The sequence below is a fragment of the Drosophila novamexicana genome, unplaced genomic scaffold, assembly GCF_003285875.2.
Source record: "Drosophila novamexicana strain 15010-1031.04,08,12 unplaced genomic scaffold, DnovRS2.1 tig00002012-arrow-arrow-pilon, whole genome shotgun sequence".
Taxonomy (NCBI): domain Eukaryota; kingdom Metazoa; phylum Arthropoda; class Insecta; order Diptera; family Drosophilidae; genus Drosophila; species Drosophila novamexicana.
Genome location: NW_020824924.1, coordinates 120,267 through 146,232, shown reverse-complemented (window position 1 = coordinate 146,232; position 25,966 = coordinate 120,267). Strand labels below are relative to the sequence as shown.

Genomic DNA, 25,966 nt, shown 5'->3' with positions numbered 1-25,966 from the left:
GCAACAATAACCACAACTCAGCTGTAATATTTGTTGTTGTTGTTGTTTTTAGTTCAATTGTATTAAATTAAGTACACGTTTACGATTCCCAATCAAATCTCTATATCTATAATCTATATGCAAATCGAATTTATGTACATCTATATGAAAGCCAGCTCTCGCTTCTATCAATTGTTCCTGATCTGTATAGGGAAGAGGTTAAACCCATATATTATTAGCCCGATCTCAGCCTATTATTTCACACGATTGTTCCTATTACACGTATATATATAATGTGGCTGTTCTGAACAGTGAAAATCAATTTGAATCTAAATGTGTTAAACGAAATTACGAATTCAAATCAAAATCGGATCTGTTGTAGCATGATTACGATATGCACCATATGATATATAGCAAATCGATCTAAATGTAAATCAAATCTAATACTTATTCAAATCAAGTTTATATATATATATATATAGATATGTATGCGAAAGTTAATCATGCGCGATCTTTGCAATTTGAAAGGGAAATCTCGATGTTGTTTTGTAATTGAGGGAAAAAAAAACCTATGCCAAATTATATCGGGATCGTTTTTGTAGAGTTTATCTGGCGCCGTAGATATCCATGGAAAATGTAATGTTGGTTTTATTCCGCAAATATATACACACAATATATAGAAATTATGTACATGTAAATACATAAATAAAATTAAAGAAAAAGCTTAACTTTCTATAGCTGCGGCTCCGGCAGCTCTGCGGCGTCCGGCTGCTCGCTGCCGTCACCCATCTCATCGTCGGCACAGTCTAGCGTCATATCCTCGAGCATCTCGGCGAGCGTTATCTGGGGCACATCGCCGGCGCTCGGCTGCACCTCGATGGGCAGCGGCTTTTTGCTATCACGATAAATGTTGATGTGTCCGCGTATATCGGGATTCTCCTCGATATCATCGAGAAACTCATGATAATCGTATTTGCTGCGCTCATCGGTCTTCTCATCGGCCAGATGCTTGATCTTCCATAGGCGTTGGCTGAGACGCGTCTGTCGATCGTAATGTTTGCGCACCAGTATTACGTCCGGTATCAGATGCGATGGCAATTTATCAAATTCGGGATCATTGATGTTCGCCTCGCCGGTATTGTAGCCCATCACCGAGTCGCCCACCTTGAGCAGATGTCCCAGATGGGAGCGCGTGTGTATGGGATTATCGTTGATGCCCAGCTCGGAGGTGCGCACCACCCACACATCGCAGAGGGCATGCTTATTGGACAACATACCCTGGCCGGGATAGCATTTGCGATCCTTCTCGTGTATGACATCAATGTCCATGACCACATACTCGACCAGCTGCTTGGGATTGCAGATGGCCTCGAAGGGTGCCCGGAAATATACCTGTGTGGTTAGTTCGGCAATTTGTCCCGTCAATGGATCGATGAGATGTATGTTGCTCGAGACGCGATTCACCAGACAAACGGGCGAAATGTTGCCCAGCTGCTGGCGCAGCTTCTTCGAGATGCAGACGGCGCTGTCCTTCGATACGGGCGCTATTTCGACAGACCAAGAGTACTTGTAATTGTAGTTGTTGCTGTGTATATCGTGCGAGATGAGGCGCTTCGATGTTGTCACCTTGGCTGGGACCATGGTTTGCAGAAAATCAACCATGCGACGGGCATGATTCTCGCTGACATAGTAAAAATCAAGACCGCCATGCTCCGGCTTGATGCCCAGCGTATTCTCGTGCGCCTTGTATTTGAGTATCAGCTGTTCCAGATAGTAGAAGGTCTTCTTGTTTTCGGCACGCTGACGCACCTGGACCAGGCAGCGCCAGAAGTCCTTTGCCTCGGTGCGATGGCAATCGGTGCACATTTGATTCTGTACGGTGAACTCAACAATGAAGACCTGTTGCAGCACAGTGCCGCCGGAGATTTCGCCGTGCACGGTCAGCTTCACCTTGATGCGTTTCGAGTGCTGTTCGGTCCAGATGAAGCCCGCATCGACCAGTTTCACTTCTTTGAGTCCTTTGAGCTTCTTCAGGCAAACGGCAAGCAGCTCACGAGACTCAAGGGCTGCCTGTACCCATTCGTTGGGCGGCTGCAGATAACGTTCGCAGTTGCGACAAAAATGCAGCACCGCCTGCTTTGGTATATTCTCCGTAATGTCCACATGATTCCGCAAACATGTCACACACATATTGGCAGGATTTGGTTGTATGGCGACGCCACATTCGCAGCAAAGTATCATTGCGGCATTTGCACTGCTGTTGCCGTCAGCGGCCAGCTGGCTGATGCTGGTATAGTTGACGTGCTCCATGGGTTTGTCGCACAACGCTTTTTGTTGTGAAATTCCTTCGAGCTAACGGCAAATTCCAATTGAAAAGAAAACAAAACACGTGCGAACGTACGAAATTCTGTGGTGTGTAAACAGTGTTGCTGCAATTCAAGAGCGACAAAATACCAACAATTTGTCTCAAATACCTCGAAAATACTGTTGTCTCGTGAAAGAGCAGAAATAATATCGAATTTTGTCGAAATTCAAAAACAAACAATTTGTCGAGCCCTATCTGGGCTCTGAACGTTTGCTAGCGATGACTTGTTTCTATTTTTGTTTTTATATATACATATATATTTTTTTTGTATTAAATATATTAACTAGATATACGCATTACAAATTACACACAGAAATATATTTTTTAAAAATAAATGGGCGTTGCGCAAAAGTATATGCCAGCAAATTAAATATAGCAACAGTCAATCACAAACATATTCATAATTGGTATTTATTTTTTAATCCCACAGTTATTCGTTAATTGTTAAAAAAAAAATAATTTTTTTTTCAAAACTAAAATTAATATTTTAAGTTTTGGAATATGGTTTTTCAGTGTGGCAGCCATGGGTTCGCCTAGCGATGTTTAAAAGGCGGATGCCTTAAAAATTTCATCGATATATATCGTATTTTAACTTCGTAAAGTGCCATCCACTAGAATTAACCGACTAAACCGAGAGAATGGTATGGAAACAAAAGTAAACGATTATAAAAACATCGATATACGTCATACCGAAACTTTATTTTAGGAAATCAATGTCATATCTTATTAAGTAAACGAACAAACTAAAACAAAACGCATCAAATGGAAGTCGACGAAGAAGAGTTCGAGGTTCCCTCCAGCAGCAGCAAAGGCGAAAAGAAGCGTTTCGAGGTTAAAAAGGTAATTTAAAAAAGAATATCGTAACAATAAAAAAACACAAAAAACAAAATGGCGAATTCGCAAGTCATGTCGGCGTGTTAATAATTTTCCATTTCTGCTATCTCATACTCCTTCGGCTACAGTGGAATGCCGTGGCACTCTGGGCGTGGGGTAAGTAGACAGACAAAATACCTCAAAACTAACCAAACTGATCAAAATCTTTCGTGCAGATATCGTTGTGGACAACTGCGCTATCTGCCGGAATCATATAATGGACTTATGCATCGAGTGCCAGGCAAATCAGGCATCCGCCACCAGCGAGGAGTGCACCGTCGCCTGGGGCGTCTGCAATCATGCCTTTCATTTCCATTGCATTTCACGTTGGCTAAAGACGCGTCAGGTTTGCCCGCTGGACAACCGCGAATGGGACTTCCAAAAGTACGGACACTAATACCGGCAACACAATCAACCAAAACGTCCACACCACACAGCACACACACAGCATACACACATAGACACACACAGACAGGCTGTCGCCAGTACATTTATCAGAATCGGCTTACTGGAGCGTTCATATTGCCGGATAGTAACTGTATCCTGACACTCGATGCACATACACCTATGCGTACCGTACACAAGCACATTAATCTATATTATGTGATTAGGTTAAAATACACGAGTTTATGTTAAGTTCGAGGCTCGTCATAAATAAAATCGCGTGTTTTACACAAAAGAGTTTTCTCTCTTTACTTTTCGGGATTTTCATCGAAGGGTGCAGCACGTTTTTTTTTTATAATTAAATTTAAATTAACTTGCGCGCGAAGAAAATTTAACCGCCTGCGCTCTCACAGCGTGCATCGCCGCGTCGATACCCTGTACCGGAGTTGAAGTGGGCCATATTGGTGCAAAAGTGACTGCGTCTTTTATATATATAAATATATTATTGTTTGTTTTTTGAGCAGTTGATTTAATTAGAAAGCACTCTTTGCAACAGTTATAAAACGGTTACCACACGATAAACAGGGTGTCGCACAATCGGTCATAGCCCAAACCGCATTGAAATCCAACCCTAAACTCTAACGGGCGAAGCGCATGAGCGAACTTTCTGCTCTGTGCGTTTCTTGTGGATGCACGGGCGGCGGGAGTTGATCAAAAAGACGTGCAATTCATACCTAATTTGTTTTTGGTTTATTATTAGTATTATTATTATTATTATTATGAATGTTGTTGCTGCTGTTGCCGTGCAATGTAAAAGAATGCACAGCACAATTACATATGAAACGGTATTTTTGTATATAAAAAACAAAAAATAGGTATGCATATAAATGAAATGAAAACTAGCTCAATGACACGGCGTGCAAAGCCGTGCATATTTCAATCCCCCACCCCCAACCCCACCACTGCAATGTGAACCGGGCAGAGGCCCGGACCGTTAGACAGCGCAGCACGCCGCGCATTAAGCTGAAGAATACATATGTATGTGTGTGTATTTATATATATATATATATATATATATATATGTAGATATATTTAATATAATTGTTGTATTTGTAAATATATATTATAATCGCTTGTATAAAACTAATTAATATGCTAAACTTTAAAATCAAACTTAGGCGTAAAACAAAAAAAAAAAAAAAAATTATGCAAAACCGTTTTATGGGGCCAAATACATGTTTGTATGTTTGTATGATTGTGTGTGTGTGTGTGTGTATGCGTAAAATTAAATTATTATTAATAAACTAAAACTAACAACACGAACTCTGCAAAAAGCTCAATGTTGTTGCAATTAATTCTTTTGCTAGTTAACAAAATTATGTTTTGTTGTTGTTGTTGTTGTTGCATATTTGTTGAAATACATAAGTATATGTATGTGAATTTTGTTGTTTTTTTTTTTTTTTGGAAATTTTGATGAATACATCAACAAAAATGTGCAAAAAATCATGTTTGTTTGTTTTTGTTGTTGTTTTTTTTTTTTTGTTTATAATTTACACAAGTCGTCAAAATTGTTGTGTTTCATTTTGCAGCGTTTTTTTTTTTTTGTTATTTTATTTTTTATTTATTTTTCATTTTAAGTATATGTTTTTCTTTTTAGTTATAATTTAAATAGGTTTTATATGTATTCCATTTTTTGTTTTAATTTCCCGTTATATACATTTATTTAATTTGTTTGTGTGAAATGAATTTGGTTTGCTTGCAAATATATATATATATTTATATGCATATATACATATACATATATATATGCATTTGTGTGTATATGTATATATGTTGCTATTGTTGTTATCTTGCTGCTCCTGTTGGCTTATATATTTGTTGTTGTTGTTGTTGTTGTTGTTGTTTTTCTTCTCTCGCTTCATATACACATATCATATATAATTTGTTATTTTTATTATTTTAATATTGTTCATAAATTTAACTTTAGTCGTAAGGCTTCTAAAACCGCTGCTAATTGCGTTTGTGGTTGTGTCTGTGTATGTGTGTATGTGTGTGTGTGTGTTTGTCTGTTAATGTGCATTTAGAATATATTTTTTGTTATACGTTTTGCATTTATGTTTTTCATTTCTCTCATTTTTACTTCGCTTCATCGTTCACAACTGGAAGAAAGAGCGAGAGAGCGAGCAGGCCAGCAACATTTTCTATTTGTTGCGCTCCTCTCGTATGCGCCACTCTGCTCCGATCAATGGCAATATACTCCTTGCTGTTGTAACTGTTCATGTTCATGTTGTTGTTGCTGGTGCTGCTACTGCTGCTGCGCTGGCGCTGCTTGTTAACTGTTGTCGCTGCTGACGCGCTGCTGACGCGCTGCTTTCGTTAACCGTTCAACTGTTCATTTCAACTGTACATGATTTGTATGCGTTTTAATTCTATTCTTAATTTTTTAACTATGTTGTTGCTGCTGCTGCTGCTGTTAGCATTAGAATTATTGTAATCGGTATTATTATTATTATTATTTATATTAATCTTATTATGTTGCTCATTATCATTAACATTACCACCACCACCACCAACTGCAACAATTTGTTTAACACACGCTTTTTTGCTACTTTTATGCTTTAAATATCCATCTGCAATGGCAAGAGAGAAGAGAGAGAGAGAGAGAAAGAGAAAAAGAGGGAGAGAGAAATGGAAAAAAAAGCAAAAAAGAAATGTATAATCAAAGATTTGCTAAAACAGACTTTTGTTGTTTTTGTTTTTGTTGTTGTTGTTATTATTGTTATTGTTTGGCTGATCATGATTTTTGTTTTTTGCTTTTGTTTTTTCTTCTTCTTCTTCTTGGGTACTGACTACCTGACACATACATTTACATACGCAAAGCTCTAATGCTCTTATAATAACGGACTCAAACCCCCCCCCCCCCCCCCCCCCCCCCCCCCCCCCCCCCCCCCCTCCATTATGCAGACAGAGTTGCCAGACTGCCGAGGCGTACGCACACACACACACACACACAGAAAACCTAACGCTACTTAAGGGATTGCAACTTTCAGGGCTAGCAGCAGGCAAGGGCAGGCGGCTGCAGCGAAATTCTTAAATAAATGTTATCTAATTGTTGTTGTTGCTCTCGCAGTTGTTGCAGTTGTTGTTGGCAATGGCAGCAGCGCAGTCAATCCGCATAGAGATCAGTCGTTGGTTATTTGTTGCTATGTTGTTGTTGTTGTTGTTGTTGTTGTTGCTGCTGCTGCTGCTGCTGATGATGATGATGCTGCGGTGACGAGGATGTGGGCAGCTGCTGTTGCTCCGCTGCCAGCTTGGACGTCTGCTGCTGCTGCTGCTGTTGCTGCTGCTGCTGCAGGTTGGCAAAGCTTGTGGGCGCCAGCAGCGCACAGGTGCCGAACGTGTGCTTGGGCATGGTCAGAGCCTGAGGCAAAAAGGCGTGACTGCTGGAAACGCTGCTCGCGGCAACAGTTGCGCTGTTGTTGCTGCTGCCCATGGTCGAGCTGTTGCTGTTGTTGTTGCTGCTGCTGCTGCTGTTGTTGTTGTTGTTGTTGTTGCCGCTGCTGCTGCTGCTAACCACGGCCTGCGCCTGCTCCGCCGCAGCGCGTTTGCTGCTGCTGCCAAATTTGCACAATTGCTGCTGTTGCTGCTGTTGTTGTTGCTGCTGTTGCTGCTGATAGTAGGGCATGTAGTTGCTGCTGTTGCTGCGACTGCCGTTCAGCTGGTAGCTGTTGCTGCTGCTGGGCGACTTGGAGCGCGTAAAGAAATTGGTTGTTGAGGTGCAGGCCGATTGAAAGGAGCCGACGCTGGATGTGGTCGATGTGGGTGAATCAGCTGCGGGCAGTCGCGTTCCCGTTCCTGTTCCTGTTGCAGCTCCTCTTGACGTTGCAGCAGCAGCAGCAGCAGCAGCAGATGTTGTTGTTGTTGCCGCTTCGAGCTCCAAGGAGGCGTTGGATGTGGGCGTGCTGTTCAGCGAGGAGGTGTTTACGGTCATGCTGGTGCCGCTGCCGTTGGCGCCGCTGCTGCTGCTGCTAGCATAGGAAGCATTAAAGGATTCATCCCCGCCGCCGCCGCCCCCGCTGCTGTTGAGCTCATCGATGCCGCTGCCAACAGCTGCTGCTGCTGCTGCTGCAGCTGCAACAGTTGCTGTTGTGCTTGCTGGTGGAATGTCTATTGTGTGCGACTCGTTGCCAAAGATCAGGCGCAGTCGCTTCTTCTGTGGCGTGCCGTATATGTTGCTGCTGCTGCTGCTGGCAACTTGGGGCGGCGGCGTGCTGGCGGCGCATTGGGCGCTGCGGCGACTGCGTCGTGTTTTTTCTGTGTAGCGCCAGTCAGAGGCATCGCTGCCAGCTGCCTCCGATTGATGATGATGATGCTGCTGCTGCTGGTGTTGCTCTTGTGCAAGCTCAACGCCCTCTTCTTCTTCCAGCTCCTGCTCCTCCTCCTCCTCTTCGGCTTCCTCGTCGTCGTCGTCATCATCCTCCTCATCCTCCTCCTCCTCGTCCTCCTCATCATCATCGTTGCCATGCTCCGATATGCCCTCCATGCGTAAGATTTCATATTCAATGCCGCCGCCGCTGCTGCTGCTGGCATTGTGCAGCGCATTGTTGTTGCTGTTGCTGCTGTTGCCGCCGGCGCCGACATTGTTGTTGCTGCTGTTACGTCCGCCTGCTCCGCCAACTCCCCCGCTGCTGCTGCTGTGCGCTTGGCTGGCTCGGTTGGTGACGTGTCCATTTTGCTGGGCATGCTGTCGATCCTCGCCGAGACTGGTGCCCAGCTCAAAGACCTCATCCAATATGGGCGAGCGCTTCATGCGCAACGTCAGCTTCAGCCGTCGCTCGGGCGTCTTCAAAAGCGGCTCCACAGCGCTGCTGCTCCCGCTTGTTGTTGCTGCTGCAGTTGTTGTTGCCGTTGCTGCTGTTGTTGTTGTTGCTGCTGCTGCCGTCGTCTGATGTCGCTTGCGCTGCAGCACGCCAGCAACTGCCTCGCAGTGTATGTGCTGTGCGGCGGCCAGCGCGGCAGCGCGTCGGCTACGCTTCTGCTTGCCCGGCTCTGAGGCGGGCACATCCTCAGCAACTGTTGCTGCTGTTGCCTGACGCTTGTTGGCTTGCTCAAAGCTGGCGATGAGGTTCTTTTTATAGGCGGGACTGCTGCTGCGACTGCGTGTTGTTGCTGCTGCTGCTGCCGTTGCCTGCTGCTGTTGTTGTTGCTGCTGTTGTTGCTGCTGCTGCTGCTGCTGCAGTTGCAGTTGCTGCTGCTGCTGCTGTTCGCCTGGCGAGCAGTTTGACGACGAGGGCAGCGCCAGGTTTGCTAACGAAGCCGTCGTCGTCGTTGCCGCTGGCGCCGGCTCGCTCGGCTTCAGCTTGCGTTCACTAAATCTAGCGCTAACATTATTTCTACAGCTATTACTAATATTTAAATTATTACAATTTGTAATCGTTGTTTTTATGTTGCTGCTGCTGCTGCTGTTATTGCTGCTGCTGTTGTTGTTGTGGGCAGTTATTGTTGCTGTGTTGTTGTTGTTGTTTATTGTTGTTGTTGTTGCTGCTGTTGCTGCTGCTGCTGCTGCAGCTGCCGCGGCGGCAGCGCGTCCGGCGCTGTTGCGTGTCACGCGCTTCTCCAGCGTGGACGAACCCGTTGCTGCTGCTGCTGCAGCTGCAACATCCGCTGCCGGCTGCTGTTGATGTTGCTGCTGCAAGTCCGTGTCGCTGCTCTCGCTGTCCGTTAGATATTTGCCCAGCAGCTGTGTCGTGTCCATGCTGATCTTTTGCCGCTGCGTCTGGCGTTCGCTGCGCCGCAGCTGGCGTTGTTGCTGGCGCTGCTGCTGCTGTTGTTGCTGCTGCTGCAGCACGGCAGCAACAGCAGCTGGCTTATAGCGCGGCACCAGCACAACCGGCGCCTTGGCTATGGCTGCAACTGTTGTTGTTGTTGCTGCTGCTGCTGCTCCCGTTGCAGCATAGCTGGCCAGCGGCGGCTCGTCTGTGGAGGCTGTCGATATGCTGCTGCTGGTGCTGTTCACGCGCATCGACTTGCGCAGCGTGCTGATGCCGCGTCCATTGCTAAGCTCGGCGGCTGCCTGCTGCGGCTTCTGCATGGCCGTTGCCTGGCTGGCGGCCTCTGCATTATTGCTGCTGCTGCCGCCGCCGGCAGCTGCTGCTGCTGTGTGTGGCAGGTGTGTGTGATATTGCTGCGTATGCGTATGATGATGAAGATGCCCCTGATGCTGATGCTGATGATGATGATGATGATGGTGATGATGGTGCTGCTGCTGCTGTTGCTGATGATATGCCGCATTGGCCATTATCATTTCGGCATCGTACTTGGTCATGCCCTTCTGGCGCAGCTCCTTCATGGTCAGCGGCGAGACAACCACATTGGGCAGCTTCTTGTCCATTAGGGCGACCGCATTCAGCTCCAGGCTGCTGCTCTTGGGCCGTACCGCGGCAACAGTTTGTGCCACAGCAGCAATGTTGCTGTTGTTGCTGCTGCTGTTGCTGCTGCTGTTGTTGTTATTATTGTTGGGCTGGGCCGTGTTGCTGCTGCTGTCGTTGCTGTTGCTGTTGGAGGTGCTGTTGGTGCTATTGGCGCGACTCTTGATGCGATTGATGCGATTGTCCGTTTCGCGCAAACGATAGCCGCCGCCATTGGCACCGCCGGCAGCGCCCAGGCCTAGGCCCAGGCCCAGGCCGTTCGTCAGGCCGAGCATCGCCTCGTTCAGCTGATTGGCCGAATGTTTGCCGGCAAAGGCGCCCGTGCCGCGTCGCTCGCATGTCTCGCACTCGCAATAACGATTGCTATCGCCAAAGAAATCCTCGCCATAAAAACAGGTGATCTCCTCGCCCACCTCAATGTCGCGCAGCACCTTAACGCAGGCGGTGTCACGGCCCGTGGCCAAAAACTTGCAATTGGCCCGGCAATCGTGATTAATGTAGGCGGCCGGTCCCAGCCAGAGCTGGGCACAGTTCTTGCGGCAGCTGTACATCACGGAGAAATCATTTTTGCCCGAATGCAACAATGCCGCCTCCTCGGCCTCCGTCAGCTCCGCAATGCAGCCGACCAGACATTCGATTTTATCGTTCTTCGACCAGCGTTTCGTCGAGCTAATCTTTGCGCCGCGCTGCTCCTCCAGTGAATAGCGATAGCATGCCTCGATCGCAAAGCCGCTGTCCTTGTCGAATACACGCAAATAGCGCACAATCTAATTGTCAATTGGAATAAAGAGGTTTTTTTTTTCTTATTAGTGTTCTGTTCCGCACGGTCAGTGAGAGAGAGAGAGAGAGCATCTCACAGATGTTGATATTATAAAGCATATAATTGTGAGATGCGTAATCGATTAATTATTGTCATTTTTGTTATCGATCGATCACAATCGCCGATATATATATATACGAGAACTGATGAAATATGGTTGAGAAACATATAAAATTTAACAACATAATTTATCGATAATGTTATCGATCTATTCGATACGATAAACTTGTATTTCTGACTGCCTTGATTTTGGGACACATAATCTCTTAAGACTGCGAAATTTGGAACGCAAGTTTTCGTATAATATACACGTTTATCTTCTCGCTACAGCTTCGTTTATCCAGCATCGATAAATATCGATAGTTGGCCAAAGTTATCGAGCAAATGTGAAGCCTAATACAACTAGCATGGCAGCTCGAATAGTTCGCACGAACGAACGATAACACATATTGGGCGAACAATTTAAATCGTTATCGTTATCGATATCGATCATCAAATATCAACATCTCAGGACAATTTGCGAAATATTGTTGTTGTTGTTGTTGTTGTAACTACTTACGTGATCGTGCAACCGCTTGGTGGCAATTTTGTTTTTATTCTTGAGATGGCGCGGTATCCAGGGCCCATCGTAGATGCGCTGTATGGCAATGTCATAGTTTTGGGTATGTATAAACTCATCAACAATCGCCTTCAGCTGTTGTGTATCCACTTTGAGCGGCCTAAAACGTATATTCATTTTGTGCGTCTGAAAGCCCAAATGCGGATCCAGTATTAGCGATGTGGCCAGATCATCGTTCTCGGAGAGCTCACGGGGCGACATGCCCGTCGATTGGGATAGGCGACTGACGGCGCTGCCGTTGCAACCGTTAAGGCTCCCAACAGCCACATGCAACGTTCCGCTGCCGCCGCCATGCGATGTTGTTGATGATGCTGATGCTGATGATGAAGATGATGTTGTTGTTGTTGTTGTTGCCGGTGCTGATGCGGAACTATGATGCGTTGTGCTCTGTTGCTGCTGCGACTGGTAATGATGATGATTGTGATGATGATGATGATGATGCTGCTGCTGCTGCTGCTGATGTGAGTTGCTGCTGCTGCTGCTGTTGCTGTTGTTGTTGTTGAGAGTTGTGTTTTGGCTTTTGTTGTTGTTATTATTATTATTGTTATTGTTGTTGTGTGACATTGACGACGACGACGACGACAACGACGACAACGTCGCCGCCGCCGCTGAGGATGCGTTTGCAATTGAAGACGTTGAGCTGGTGGAATTGTTGTTGTTGTTGCTGCTGCCGCTGCTATTCGTGTTGTTGTTGTTGCTGCTGCTGCTGTTTGTGTATCTGCCGGCAGTTTCACTGCGCCGCGTATGATTCGAGCCGACGACCATTCTGTATATATGTGCAGTCTGTAAACAGGAAAACACAAAAAGACAATTATTTAAACCAATTTTAGCTTTAGTTTTTGTAATTTCATTTGAATTTCAAGCATCAGTGTGGCCAGCTCACTAATTATTTGCCGGCTTTTACTACGCATAAACAAAAAACCTGACACATAAATAGCACAGTCTAAAAATAAGTCACTTTTTCATGAATTCGGTATTTTTTTGTTGTTTTGTTTTCTCAGCTCAGCGTACTAGCCAGCATTCATTTCAATGATTTTCAAGATATGGCAACCTGCTTTCGAACCGAAGTGAGAGTGAAAAAGATAGAAAGAGTGCAAATGACTGCTACTTCTCATCAGAACAGCAATTGACCCTTTGTTGTAATTTTACATGAATGCCACATTACATATTTAGCCTAATGCATGTCATGGTCATGCGCAAAATATGAATATAAATATGTTTCAATTGTCTTGTGCACTTTTAGTTTGCAAAAAAAAAAAAGAACCAAATTATAACATATTGTAGCGGTACGTAATTTTATATAGAAACAAACGAGATGGCAACATTGACTCCAGGCACAGAATATTTGCACACAAACACATGCATGCACCACACGCACACAAAGACGCACACTCGAATTTACAGAAAAGCTCTCAAAAGCAAAAGTTGTTTCTGCTGACGCCGCTGATAAATGATAAGCGTACACAATTTGTGAGCCAGAGCGAGAACCCAGCAAGACGGCTAACGATGCACAAAGGAACACAGAAAATCTCTGCCGAGCAGAGATATACATACGTACAGTACATGCTGTGTGCAATCATTTTTATAAGTCATAAATGCAATTTGCACATTCGACTTGATTTGAAAATTGTTTTATGGCTTCGCCCTGCGATGCGGCGGCTGTGGGTGGATATGAAAGAGGAAAAGATGCGAGGTCGACAGACGGCACGCGTTCGTTTGCTCTGCTCTCTCTCTACCTCTCTGCTGGTCGCTCTTTCTCTCTCTCTCTCTCGGCACTTATACACGTGCAAAACAAAAATCAATTAACATGGAAGCACATGTGTAATAAACGCATTTATATTATTTCGTTAGGTTTCAAGCCAAAAAAAAATGCGACACACTAATGGGTTAATTTTGCACAACACGCACAACTCACACAGTCAAACTTACAGAGCCAATAGGAAAAAAAAAAAATTACAACGCCTAGCGGCTTTGTTGTATTGTCACTGCTGCAATGACTGCAAATATGTGTGCGTAAGTTATATATATATATATATCTATATATATATATATATATATTTGTGTGTGTGTGTTTTATTGGTGCCCAAAAGCTGCTGCAGCTCTCAGCTGTTCACGAGACAGCAGCACACATGCATTCGCTTGGGTGCGAGAGCGAGAGAAACTATGCACTCATGCGCATTGCAGACTCTAAATAAATGAGAGTGACCTGCGCAAGGTTGCCACTTTTGGAAAAGTAAATGTCGGTAAATTGGCTAATCGCTTATTTTGTGTTTTCGTTTTAAGAGCTAGTTAAAATGTAAATTGAATGGCTTTGTATCACTCGTTCATATTAGGCCGGATAAAAATTGTAGAATTGTGGTAGCACTACAATTCAGGCACAACTCACACAGTCACAGATACACGAACACACGCACACACACACACAAGCGAAAATGTCAACAAAGAAAAAGGCTGTAGGGTTGTCAAGTATTTTGGAGCAACAAACATTGCAAGTTTCAACTCGGCGAATTAACAGCAATTGCAAAACATTTCGGCAATTGTTTATTGTGACCTAAATGGGTAGCTCTATGACGTATATGGAGCCAATTGTAAGCTTTAGACAATGCTCAGATTGATTTTAATGCGCACATTGCCAACCCTAGGTCCAGGTTTTTTTCTTTCAGCTTGTTACATGGATCACACGGAAAATGGCGGCGCCTATTACACATATACACATGTACGTATGTACGTACCTTTAATAATATTCACTGAGGAGGTGGTGGTGGTGCTGCTGCTGCTGTGTCTGTCTGCTTCTTTCGATTCTGGATGATGCCGCTTTGTCTGTTGCTTCGATAGCTCTAGTTTTTTCTTTTTCTTTCTTTCCGTCGTCCAGCGGCAGAGACACAAGCGTACGTATACACGTACGGAGCTTGTTTTTTTTTCGGTGCGGGGCGGCTTTATATCCAAATATCACAGTTGTAGCCGTAGTAGAACATAGTACGTACTTTGGCGTTTGTTTTGTAGTAATCGTCGTCGGCTGTGCCAGTTCATTTTTACGTTTTTTTTTCAACGCTCAAACGCCGCCGCTCTGTCCCCACCCCTCCTCTTATTCGCTCTCTCTCTCTCTCTCTCTCTTGGAGTCGAGACTCTCAGTAGCTAACGCACGCACACACACACACACACGGCCGCACACACCAGCGCACACTCATACATTCACATGCATGTGTAGATACATATATTCCTTCGCAACGACGTGCGTGCGTATGTATGTTATATGTGTGTGTGCCTTCTTTTTCAACTACTTCGCATGAACGCGACGTCTCATTTTCCCATATTTATCCTATTTAAGACGCGTTGTAATTAACGACGAAGAAAATATATTTAACAATAAAGTGCTGTGTAGCGGTTGCAGAAAAAAAACACGCACGCGATTAACGATTATTTTTAATGTACTATTCCGCGTTACAGCTCTCCGCGATTCCGTTTTTTCGCATTTTATGTAGCAAGCCGTGTGACCGCTAGCCACCAAAGTAAAAATACCCGATGTTTCGTTTAAAAATACCAAACTTAAAAATCTACTTCAAAGAACTACATGAATACAAGTTTATCTTTGCCGGGTCATTTAATTCATAAATAATTAATCACAAAAACTAACTTTTATGCATGCAGAAATATGCGAAATAAACAAAAAAATGAGATATTGAGAATACGTTTTTAATAAATTTGGCGACACGAAACCGCAAACTAAGTGCTTTCATCAGTGTTGCCAACTTTTGATAAACAAAACATGCAAGTTCTAGAAGTGATTTGGTTTAAAAAAAGCTAAATTTGGGTTTAAAAATATTTATACTGTATCTATCTAATTTACCTATAAAGTATCCTAATTAATTTATTTTAGTGCAGCAACTATAGGTGAGCGAATCTTAAAATTTGTATTGATGTAAATATGAGACCAAGTGGAGTCCGTAACAGCTGCATATAGACAATTTTGAAACTCGCAACTGTGATGTATGGCGTAGTGCATTTTATGGCATTGCTTTTGATAAAGCGATACATACATCTTAGGTATATTAACTAAATTATGAATATCAACTTCAAATATTTATACCATAAAGTCAGTATAGTATGCGCGCTGAACTTAAAAAAGGTTAGATTTTGCCGATGTGGCAATACTGGCTTTGGCATTGCCTTAAGATGTTACTGTTAAATTTACAGTCCGGCATTGTTGCGGCGAATACTGTTAAAGTGGAATACACTAAAAATGGGCAAAAGTGCAAAACAAACTGTTGTCGGTGTTTATTTACCTAGCCAAAAGAACGCTGCTTAGATGTTTTCGCTGGCAAATCGTGTGGCAGCCAACAGCAAATACGTGGATTAGGTCGCCGCTCGCGACTTGCGCGGGGCACAGCCAATGCATAATGCGACTCTGTCAGTATCTAGTTGCCGCCTGCTGCATCCACGTGCTGATCGCCAGCAATCACTGGGTGCTGAAGGATGAGCGCATTGTACAGAAATTGGATTCGCCGTTCTTTATGCGGGAGCCGCACAATCTGATTGCCTTCTTGGAGCAGATACGATACAATGAGTATGTGGAGCGCAGCTATTTGGAGCTGCTGCGCAAGCGGGAGCAAATTGTCGAGCATTTGCGCTTTTCGATGCGCTTCGGCGAGGATCTGGCCGAGCAGGCCAAATGCGCCATGGATTATTATCTGCTGGAGAAGCGTATGTCATATCTGAAGATCACACCGGATCAGCTCAAGCGCATCAATTTACCGGAACACCGGGATTTCCAGCAGGGTTTGCCGCTGTCATCGATTCGTACGAAAACCGATCGCAATCTGGAGCCCATCTGCAGCAATTACCATGAGCTAAGCGTCGGACCCGCTACGTACGATCATCTGGATAGCTTTCAGCCGGAGGTGCTCGAGTCGGCATATGTGGACCGTGAGCACGATACGAATATCGGCACCGCAACCGTCGAGCTAACACGTCGCTTTGCGCTGGAGGGACTGCAGCGTCAGCCGGACTCATGGAAATTCCATACGCTCAGCTCCTACTATTGGCGCATGCGCGGCAATGCGCTGCAGGCGCTGCCCTGCGCCCGTCTGGCCACGATGCTGGCGCCGCCCGAGCACAAGGATATACCGCTGCTCAGCCTGGGCACCATACTCTTTCGCATGGGTCGCCTGGCCGATGCGGATCTGATACTCAGTGCGGCCGTCGAGCATGCACCGCAGGTGGCCGAAAACCATGTGGTGCTCGCCTCGGCGCTGGCCATGAAGCATGACTTCAATCGTTCGCAGCACCATTTCGATGAGGCCGAACGCTTGGATCCCAGCACCTTGCCGCGCACACAGCAGGTGCGCAATTTCATAAGCTGCCTGGAGAATCTGACCAAGAAGACATCCAAGATGTACAGCTATGTCAAGTACATGAAGAACGAGCTGAAGGAGTTCAAGAAGCTCAAACAGCGCATATTCCAGAATCACGAGCGGCTCATACAGCAGCAATTGCCATTGGGCGCGCGCCGTTTCCTTGATTCCCGGGCCAACAATGAGGATCTGCATCGACGGGGTCAATATTGCAGTACACGCACGCCGAATGGCTCCGATGAGCCGGTGCTCTTCTGTGACTTCTACTCGGACATGCAGATGCGGCTCGAGAGCAAGGACATTGACATCGATGTCCTGGAACGCGATCTGATGGCCAACACGGAGAGTGTCATCCGTCAGGTGTCCGCCGAGATACGCAAACAGTTCAATCTCGAGCAGCTGAAGGCGGCCAAGGCCCAAATGCCGGCCAAGGCCGCCAAATCCACGTAGAGCTCAAATATGCATTCCCAAAAGCAAAAACATTTCGGGTCACAAATTATCTTTTAAATTGTTTGTCTTTAATTTTTTTTTATTCTAATTAATAAGTTGCCAATGTTTACTCTTTTATCGATATGTACATATATATATAATTAATTAATAATTAATAATAGCTTAGTCTTAATACAGTAAATGTGTTGTTTTTACACAAAGATGAGCTAAGGATTACTTTTGCCCAAATCCCTGCTCAATCGAGGTATACCCAAGGTTAGGGTATCTACTCGAACCTAAACAGTTTTCAGAATTTAAGCAATAATCGTATACACTTTACCAAAAACATAATAATAAATTAACCAATTGTATACTCTTTTTTTTTTTTTTTATTTACAATCTTTCTTTTTTCTTGATTTTTTATGTTTTTATTTAATTTTAGTTTAGAAAAAGAACAGAAAAATGATTCATTTTTTGAATTGTATTCAAAATTAGTTATTATTATTAATAATTATATATATAACTATTATTATATACAGTGAAATCTCGTCGAGCGTACAATTTGTCAGTTTTAAGCATGAAATTATAAATAAATAAACAAGTCAAGGCCTAACTAATTGTTATTGCAGCTTTTTTGGCTGCGCTTTGGGCGTCGCCTTCACCAGGCTATTTGCCGCGTTTCGAGCGCCTGCAGCATCTCGGCCAGGCTGGCGTACGTGTGCCCGGCCGCAGCCGGTTCCGGCTGTTGCTGCTGGACGAGCAGACTGCTCCAGCCGCTGTTGCGTGCGCCCGTGTAATCCATGTCCAGCTGATTGCCAATGTGCAGCGCTTGGGCGGGCGCTATGTTTCGGCCCTGCAGCGCCAGTTGAAATATGGCCGGATCCGGTTTCATGGCGCCGGCATCGTACGAGTTCAATATAAAGTCAAATTTATCATTGAAGCCCATGGCGCTGAGCACCTGATGCAGCGAGGGATCAAAATTCGATATGATGCCCACACATTTGCCGGCCTCGCGGACGCGCTGCACAAAATCCGTGGCGCCCTCAATGTGCGTCCAGCAGGCGCTGGTGCGAAAGATCAGCAGCAGCTGCTCGGCAACAGTTTGCAGCTGGGCCCTGGATAGGCTGGCGTCGGCGCAGGTGAACGTATTGATGACCACCTGACGCCACCAGGCTTGCCAGTTCATGTCCGGCGTACAGCGGCCAAAGTTGGTGTGCGTTCTGCTCATCAATTTGAATTGCTGGCGAAAGCAGCGTTCCAGCTGTGACTTGTTAATGCCGCTTATGCCGCATGCCTCGGCCGTTTCGGCATATTGTTTGGTTGGCTCTTTTAGCCGGAGCAGCGTATCGGTTACGTCAAAGGTCACGAGCCGGAAACGCTGCAAATTGCGCACAAATTGTGCGGTCAACGGCATTATGGCACTGCAGGACAACGGACGATTATAGATTGTGCGTAACAGTAATTTTTGGCTTGTGACGTCACGTACTCAAATTGTACATAACGGCAACGGACTCTGCAGAATATGTTAATTTGATTATAGCTGGTTCTATTTGACTAAAAATCGTTTCGTTTGCCCTTGTTTTTAATTCTATACGTTTTCTCTCGTATATCTCTATTCGTTTTTATTTTGTTCTTTGTTTGAATAAATTTGCATCGGCTGTAAACAGCATACTGCTGCCAGGGCTTTGTTCAAGCATGTTCAGTATATTAAAAATACTAGTCACGGCATTTGTCTGCGGTATTGTTGTGCTCGCCAAAGCCAGTCACACTGTTTTGTAAAACTGCAATATCATTAGACAGAGCTTCGTTTTATTTAGCAAATGTTTATAAATTGTTAAAAGCATTGCAAATAATCATCTAAAATGACCGTGACTGCAGCTCCAACCACGGAGAGTATACGCGAAAAGGCGCTCTCTGACTACCGAAAGAAATTGCTGGAGCACAAAGAAGTTGACGGCCGCCTCAAAGAAAGTGAGCGCAACATTAATAATTGCAATAATTATCTGGTTTTAACAATTAAATATAATTCAACCATAGAGCGCGAGGAACTCAAGGAGCTGACCAAACTGTATGACAAATCAGAGAATGATCTGAAAGCGCTGCAGAGCGTCGGCCAAATTGTGGGCGAGGTGCTCAAACAATTGACCGAGGATAAATGTAAGTACTTAAACTAAGATATAACTCGAACTGGCTGCCGTACATTAAATATATAAGTTGTGATATAGTGCTAGTGTGGGATCATTTCGATTGTGAGCATAAGTAGCAACATTCCGGCCATGTTCGGCTCGCCGAACGGATTTGTGAAAGAAATGTGAGAAGAACTCTAGAATCGCAGCAGGATTAAATAAATGAAGCACTTGCCCTAACAAAAACCCAGTTCTTGAACGAATCTTCGTATTAAGGATATAGGAGGGATATATGGCAGTTCGATTTTGATAGGATCCGAACCATATGCGTGGAGCATGCCAGAAATCGTAGATGTCAGCCGGAAAAGCAAAAAGTTTCTTGCAACAGAAATACGGATTTATACAAAGACGGACAAGGCTATATCTATATCTATATCTATATGCTTCTCTTTAGTCATTGTGAAAGCGACCAATGGACCGCGCTATGTGGTTGGTTGTCGTCGCCAGCTGGACAAGGCCAAGTTGAAGTCGGGCACGCGTGTCGCCCTGGATATGACGACGCTGACCATAATGCGCTATTTGCCACGTGAAGTCGATCCGCTTGTGTACAACATGTCGCACGAGGATCCGGGCGATGTTACCTACTCGGCCATTGGTGGCCTCACCGAGCAAATCCGCGAGCTGCGCGAAGTGATCGAGCTGCCGCTGCTCAATCCGGAACTGTTTCTGCGCGTCGGCATCACACCGCCCAAGGGTTGTCTGCTCTATGGACCGCCCGGCACGGGCAAGACGCTGCTGGCGCGCGCTGTTGCCTCACAGCTGGACGCCAATTTCCTGAAGGTCGTCTCCTCGGCCATTGTGGACAAGTATATTGGCGAGAGTGCACGCTTGATACGTGAAATGTTTAACTATGCCCGCGATCATCAGCCCTGCATTATATTCATGGATGAAATCGATGCCATTGGCGGACGTCGTTTCTCTGAGGGCACGTCTGCGGATCGTGAAATTCAGCGCACCCTGATGGAGCTGTTGAATCAAATGGACGGCTTCGATTCGCTGGGTCAGGTGAAAATGATTATGGCCACCAATCGCCCGGATACGCTAGATCCAGCACTTTTGCGTCCCGGTCGCTTGGATCGTAAAATCGAAATTCCATTGCCCAACGAGCAGGCGCGGTCAGTAAAATCAAACTAATATCTTAAATTTCATTTAAACATATATGATGTACTCCTTTTAGCTTGGAGATTCTCAAGATTCATGCGCTGAAGATAGCCAAACACGGCGAAATGGACTATGAGGCCATTGTCAAGTTGTCGGATAACTTTAACGGCGCCGATTTGCGTAATGTCTGCACGGAGGCGGGCCTCTTTGCCATCAGGTAAGGCTTCAGCTGCCCTTTTAATGCCATGTACCACATCTAATAAAATATAAAAAAATTTGCTTGCAGAGCCGAACGTGAATATGTTATTCAGGAGGATTTCATGAAGGCCGTGCGCAAGGTCTCGGACAACAAGAAGCTTGAAAGCAAATTGGATTACAAGCCAGTTTAAAAGATTTTCTCTGCAAACTACTTATATATATAAAAATAAATATGAATAATATTATGTAACCTAACGATAATGTCGATTGGAATCGAATGTAAAACCTATCAACTGCAAGTGGAGCGCGAGCCGAAAAGTTTATACATTTTGTATCATATATATATTTATATGCTGCAATGGAGATCTGATAGAGATAGAGATTTGTCAGATATATCTAGCAAGGACTTCGGAAACACGCATAATCAGGAGAATCTCAAACTTGTGGGAATCATTGTTGTTTTAAATATTCTTATAAAAAACAATTTTATAGTCGATATATAATAGGATTGAATTTGATGAGTTGCGACTTTTAGCCCAGTTGGATTTATGAACACGTGAATACGTGGGATCAAGTCGAGCCTGTGCTTGATTTAGAGCACGAGACGCATCCAACTCCAGGCTGCATATTTCACATACTTGCAATTGGTTAACATATATATTTATTTAATTTTCGTAAAATGCATTACAATAAATTGTGCCTAGGCTAAGTGTGAATTGCGTGCGTGGAATCTGTCAGGATTTTTGCTGCTGCTGCTGATCCTCAATGCGGCGCTTCTTGCGTTCCATGTAGTCGCTGACGTTGTCGTAGCGCTTCTTGAACCACACGGACAGATCCTCCGGCACGCACGTCTGGTCGTCAAAGCGCTCAGTGACCATATCCAGCCAGCCAGTGGGCACCGTTTTGGACGGCTCGCCATCGCTTCCGTTATAGACGCGCAACGTTAAGCGTTCGTCCAGGGCGCCGGCCACATAGATGCTGTCGGCGGTGAGCGCAAAGCAGCTTATGTTCCAGCTGCCCGCCTCGGCACGCACCAGCTGCTGCCGTGCAATTGTCCAGGCATCGTTGCCTTGCTCATCCAGCGCCAGCTCGTACAGGCCAAGAGCTTCCACGTGATCATAGAAGAGCACAGCCACTTGATAACGCTTGGCCGGCAGCAGTTCGCGCAATTGCAGCCGCACAGCCGGCGCGGGCAGTTCATGTTGCAGCAGCTGCTTGCCTGTCAGGTAATTCCAGACACGCAGCGTTTTGTCACCGGAGGCGGAAACGAGGTGCTCGGTGCCAGTGAGAAGCGCCAGGCCGGAGACGAACTCCTTGTGGCCGAGGCAATAGCTGTGTATGTCATAGGTGGCCGGATAGTTGGTAACTCGTATTTTATCATCACGATCGCAGGTGATAATATGCTTCTGATCCGGCGTCCACAGTATATCGTAAACGATGCTCAGGTGACCCAGCAGCAATTGTGGCGTCGCCTCAAGCTCCACGCAATCGTAGCGATAGCAATCGCCGGTTTTGTCCGTGACCAGCACAGAACTGGAGTCCGGTGCAAATGCCAGTGCACTGGAGGCACGCGCCAGGGCGCGCACGGACAGCAGCTTGGCATGCTCGGGCCGGCTTTTGTAGAGCAGCAACGCCTTTTGGCCAGCCGTGGCCAGCGCAATCAGTTGTCGATCTGGCGAATAGCTAACGTTTACTATGGACACCTCCAAATTTGTGCCAGCTGCTGTTGCCTTCTCCGTGCCGACCGGCTGCTGCTGCTCCTCGGTCGTTTCGGCAGCGGCGATTTTGAGTCCACATGTTGTTAGGTCTGCCGGCAATTCAATGTCCTTAAAGATTTGCAGGTCATTGGGATTGAGAAACAACACCTTGCGGCCATGGCCCAGCACCAGTTCGGGTTCCGCGTAAAATATTGTTGTCATTTCTGAGTCAGCAGCGGGTGAGAGTTGTCTGTTGTTCCCATGCGAAAGATGGGCAATAGGCGCCAAACAGTGACTGTGTCACACAAAAATACCAAATCACGGTTACATTTTGTCAGGTGGCAGCGCTTGTCTTCATTTATGCATATTGAAATGTTGAAAATTGTTTTCTTTTTTTTTCAATTATTCACAATATTGTGAGTGAAGCACGATTTGACAGGATTTGACTATTTGTCAAGGCTAACGATGTTTTAACAACTATTTGGCAACATCTATTTTTATAAAGTGGCCATATTTGCGATACAAATTCAGCGCCGATCACGTGCGGCAACTGAGTTATCGATTAATTTTCTATAAATATGATTTGCCCGCGCAACTTTTAAGTCAATCAATTATATACACACATTTGAAATCAGGTGAAAATTGTTTTATTTCCTAAGAATCATAACACTAATAATAAGAGGTTAGTCTAAAATAAATGGTGTGCATGCAAAATGCGACTGTTTTATCAACTATTTGGCAACATCTATTTTTATAAAGTTGCCATATTTGCGATACAATTTTAGCGCGCATCACATGCGGCAATTGAGTTATCGATAAATCAGTTTAGTGAAAAAGCAAGAGACATTTGAAATCAAGTGAAAAGTGTTTTATTTCCTAAGAATCATAATACTAATAAAAAAAAAGGTGAGTTCAAAGTATTGTCTATATACAGAATGCGACTGTTTTTCGATTATCGGCTATGTGCTGATACCAATTATCGACTCAATTGAAAAACTCAGTTTGGGCTTCTTGACGGTGGGCGTCGGCGTGGGCGTCTGCGTAATGCGCGGCATTGATTGATATGCCTGCCGATGCTGCTCCTGTTGCGCAGCTGCTGCTGCTGCTGCCGCGGCGGCGGCGGCGGCATTGCCCAATAGATCATAAAAGGCGTTGCCAATTGCTGTTGGCGGCGTTGCCAAAGGAGCCGTTGTGCCGCCACAGGCGGAGCTGCCAAGTAGCGTTGTCTCCATTGCATAGTTCAGTTCCGGGTCAGCGAACGCGCGTCGCTTGCGCATGCGTTCCAGCAACGGTGAATTGAACGTGGGAAAGCGCTGCTTGTACTCTGCAAATGGATATGCGCAGGGGGCGGGAGGCAGGGCATTAGAATTGAAATTACACGCAATAAGTTGTTAGGGCGGGGCAGGGGCTGTGTGTGCGAGCGATCGAGCTCTTTGATCTTGACGTTGGCGTCAAATCTATTGTACAAATTGCTTTCAAATTGTCTCAATTCGTTCAGCACACCGAATATCTACAATGTGGGCGTGTACACTCAGAGAAATAACCAAGTATGTTGTAGGCAAAACAAGTGCATTCTACGCGTTCAGAATATCTTAGCCTGACAACCAAATTCCTTACCCTAGCATTATTTTCTTTCAATCAGTTTTCCAGTCCATGATTGATGCCTAATCTAACAATATTTCAATGTACTTGACTTTAGAGTGAGAAATTTTTTTTTGAGTGTAGCATGTGGAAATTGAGGCGTAATTTGAGCCGCACAAGCGAAGATCCTAGAGCCAAAGACCATAACCAGACAGCCCGGCACCAAAATTGTCTGCGTGAATATTTTCGTTTACTTCGAAACCAGATGGAAAAAGTTAAATACATATATATATATATATATAAAAATGTGCACCCTTGCAGCGTTGCTTGTTTTCGTTGCCCCGTTGACTTTTGCCACATTTGGCTCAAGAGGTTTTTCCGTTTTCACATATTGATTTACACAATGAAAATTGGTCTTCAACTAACGCTTCAATATGCGTGCATGCGACAGGCGTTCAATTACATTGGGTGATTTTTAACAAATTTGTTGCTCTTCTTATTTTCTGTTGTTATTGTTGTTTTTGTAAGGAATCGGGCATTTCCTGTTGCTCGCTCTCTCGCGCGCTCTCTCTCTCTCTCTCTCTCTCTCCCTCTCTTTTGCATGCCTTGCTCAGGTTACAAGCCTTGCCAGACAGTCTGGCACCGCATGGCGTGCGCCCGTCTGGCAGCGTTGCTGCTAATTTAGCCGTTTTCTAGCTAAATCTAGTATTTTTTCATTTTTAAATAGCTATTAGCTTGAAAATGGACTATTTTGCATGCACAAGTTTGCTTTTTCGACTTTATGCACTTTCAGGACGTTTGACTTTTGTGACATTTGATTGAACTGTTGCCTCTTATTTTGCTTAAGTGTAATTTAGAGATGTAACTGCCTTCTACGTCTACTTCTTAACCAGCTTCGATTTAGCCTTTTTTCAGCTATTTTTGTCAGGTATTGGACTTACCTTCTATGGCCGCGGTAATGTGCAATGTGGACTGTTGCAGATTGCGCAGCCGTTGCTTGTAGATGCGCTTCTGGGCGATCAGGGCCTGGCGTGTGCGCAGCGTATTGGCTGCCATGGTGCTATATTTGGTGGGCGTGGTCAATGTGGAGCCAACAGCTATGTTTGGCAGCGAATGGGGCGGCGTTGGCGTCGGCGTTGGCTCCTCATCGCTGGCAATGGACTGCGGCTCGGCGGCATGCGCCTCCAGCGCCTCCATGGTCTGTTGGCGTCGCAGTGCCACCTGGGCGGCCATGACGCGCTGCCGATCGACGACCAGCTGACAGTTGGGGCAACAGCATTCGCGCCAGCGGCACAGCTTCTTGTGGCCCTTGACGCACGAGATGACGCCATGATTGCGACAGCGCGCACATTTGGGCGTGCGCAGCAGGCGGCGCTCCTTGGAGCTACTGGCCATGTTAACGGGCAGCGACTGCATCACGTTGTTATCCAATTCGATTCTTTAGTTCAAAGAGACGTTCGCAGCAGCACGGGCAGCTATCAACTGAAAGGATGCCGCGCTCGTTGCACACATTTAAGGCAAGGACGCCCGATCCGGTTGTGGGTGTCGAACGCCGATCGCCGTCGAGCTGCCGTGGCGTGGTCTTTGCTACTTGACACACACTCACGCTCCCAGACAGTCTGGCAGCGGCGCGAGTCGACGACGTCAAGTGGTCTGGCCCGGCCGCAGATGAATCCCTGCTGCGTCTGCCAGCCTGGCTGCCCATTGGCTGCTAATCGCAGCGACTAAAAATAGCTGATCCAATGGCAGCACAGCTGGCTGGCATCAGCCAAATTGAAATTGAAATTGGAAATTCAATTGAAAACCGCACAAAGATACAAATGTATCTCTATATCTGTCCAGCTGTCGTCTGCTGTGTGTGTGCGTGCGTGTGTGTGTCCACAAGAGTATCAATTTTAATTGCTTTGTTTTGTGCAAGATTTCACTTTTTCACTTTGTATACCCTGTGCCCAAAG

At 45.4% G+C, this 25,966-nt stretch overlaps 8 protein-coding genes across 8 annotated transcripts; 3 read left to right on the top strand and 5 right to left on the bottom strand.

Moving 5' to 3' along the window:
• Nucleotides 1-27: 27 nt before the first annotated feature.
• Nucleotides 28-2,544, bottom strand: LOC115768759 (60S ribosomal export protein NMD3). The gene is made up of 2 exons (XM_030713449.1): nucleotides 2,454-2,544; nucleotides 28-2,386 (listed from the first exon to the last, which is right to left on the bottom strand). Exon 2 carries the CDS (start codon nucleotides 2,287-2,289, stop codon nucleotides 712-714), a length of 1,578 nt encoding a protein of 525 aa, XP_030569309.1. The 5' UTR covers nucleotides 2,290-2,386; nucleotides 2,454-2,544; the 3' UTR covers nucleotides 28-711.
• Nucleotides 2,545-3,027: 483 nt separating this feature from the next.
• Nucleotides 3,028-3,898, top strand: LOC115768766 (RING-box protein 1A). The gene is made up of 3 exons (XM_030713456.1): nucleotides 3,028-3,184; nucleotides 3,307-3,334; nucleotides 3,394-3,898. The coding sequence occupies exons 1-3, from the start codon at nucleotides 3,107-3,109 to the stop codon at nucleotides 3,612-3,614; spliced, it is 327 nt and encodes a 108-aa protein (XP_030569316.1). The 5' UTR covers nucleotides 3,028-3,106; the 3' UTR covers nucleotides 3,615-3,898.
• Nucleotides 3,899-6,884: 2,986 nt separating this feature from the next.
• On the bottom strand, nucleotides 6,885-14,554 carry LOC115768777 (histone-lysine N-methyltransferase Suv4-20; the record flags this gene model as incomplete). The annotated part of the gene is made up of 7 exons (XM_030713469.1): nucleotides 14,201-14,554; nucleotides 12,045-12,251; nucleotides 11,409-11,900; nucleotides 9,144-10,796; nucleotides 8,901-9,008; nucleotides 7,290-8,807; nucleotides 6,885-7,199 (listed from the first exon to the last, which is right to left on the bottom strand). Coding segments are annotated over exons 2-7 (4,275 nt in total), but the record flags the coding sequence as incomplete, so codon positions are not given.
• A 1,143-nt stretch (nucleotides 14,555-15,697) lies between these two features.
• Nucleotides 15,698-17,605, top strand: LOC115768768 (tetratricopeptide repeat protein 17). The gene has a single exon (XM_030713458.1). The coding sequence runs from the start codon at nucleotides 15,866-15,868 to the stop codon at nucleotides 17,267-17,269; it is 1,404 nt and encodes a 467-aa protein (XP_030569318.1). The 5' UTR covers nucleotides 15,698-15,865; the 3' UTR covers nucleotides 17,270-17,605.
• A 171-nt stretch (nucleotides 17,606-17,776) lies between these two features.
• On the bottom strand, nucleotides 17,777-18,847 carry LOC115768774 (rhythmically expressed gene 2 protein). The gene is made up of 2 exons (XM_030713465.1): nucleotides 18,735-18,847; nucleotides 17,777-18,669 (listed from the first exon to the last, which is right to left on the bottom strand). Exon 2 carries the CDS (start codon nucleotides 18,660-18,662, stop codon nucleotides 17,907-17,909), a length of 756 nt encoding a protein of 251 aa, XP_030569325.1. The 5' UTR covers nucleotides 18,663-18,669; nucleotides 18,735-18,847; the 3' UTR covers nucleotides 17,777-17,906.
• Nucleotides 18,848-19,025: 178 nt separating this feature from the next.
• LOC115768769 (26S proteasome regulatory subunit 10B) lies at nucleotides 19,026-20,980 on the top strand. The gene is made up of 5 exons (XM_030713459.1): nucleotides 19,026-19,219; nucleotides 19,286-19,405; nucleotides 19,829-20,549; nucleotides 20,612-20,752; nucleotides 20,822-20,980. Exons 1-5 carry the CDS (start codon nucleotides 19,111-19,113, stop codon nucleotides 20,922-20,924), a joined length of 1,194 nt encoding a protein of 397 aa, XP_030569319.1. The 5' UTR covers nucleotides 19,026-19,110; the 3' UTR covers nucleotides 20,925-20,980.
• Nucleotides 20,981-21,070: 90 nt separating this feature from the next.
• LOC115768770 (tRNA (guanine-N(7)-)-methyltransferase non-catalytic subunit wuho) lies at nucleotides 21,071-22,779 on the bottom strand. Its single transcript, XM_030713460.1, has one exon. The coding sequence runs from the start codon at nucleotides 22,650-22,652 to the stop codon at nucleotides 21,468-21,470; it is 1,185 nt and encodes a 394-aa protein (XP_030569320.1). The 5' UTR covers nucleotides 22,653-22,779; the 3' UTR covers nucleotides 21,071-21,467.
• Nucleotides 22,780-23,161: 382 nt separating this feature from the next.
• Nucleotides 23,162-25,427, bottom strand: LOC115768776 (doublesex- and mab-3-related transcription factor 2). Its single transcript, XM_030713468.1, has 3 exons — nucleotides 24,953-25,427; nucleotides 23,632-23,754; nucleotides 23,162-23,175 (listed from the first exon to the last, which is right to left on the bottom strand). The coding sequence occupies exons 1-3, from the start codon at nucleotides 25,425-25,427 to the stop codon at nucleotides 23,162-23,164; spliced, it is 612 nt and encodes a 203-aa protein (XP_030569328.1).
• Between the last annotated feature and the right edge of the window lie 539 nt (nucleotides 25,428-25,966).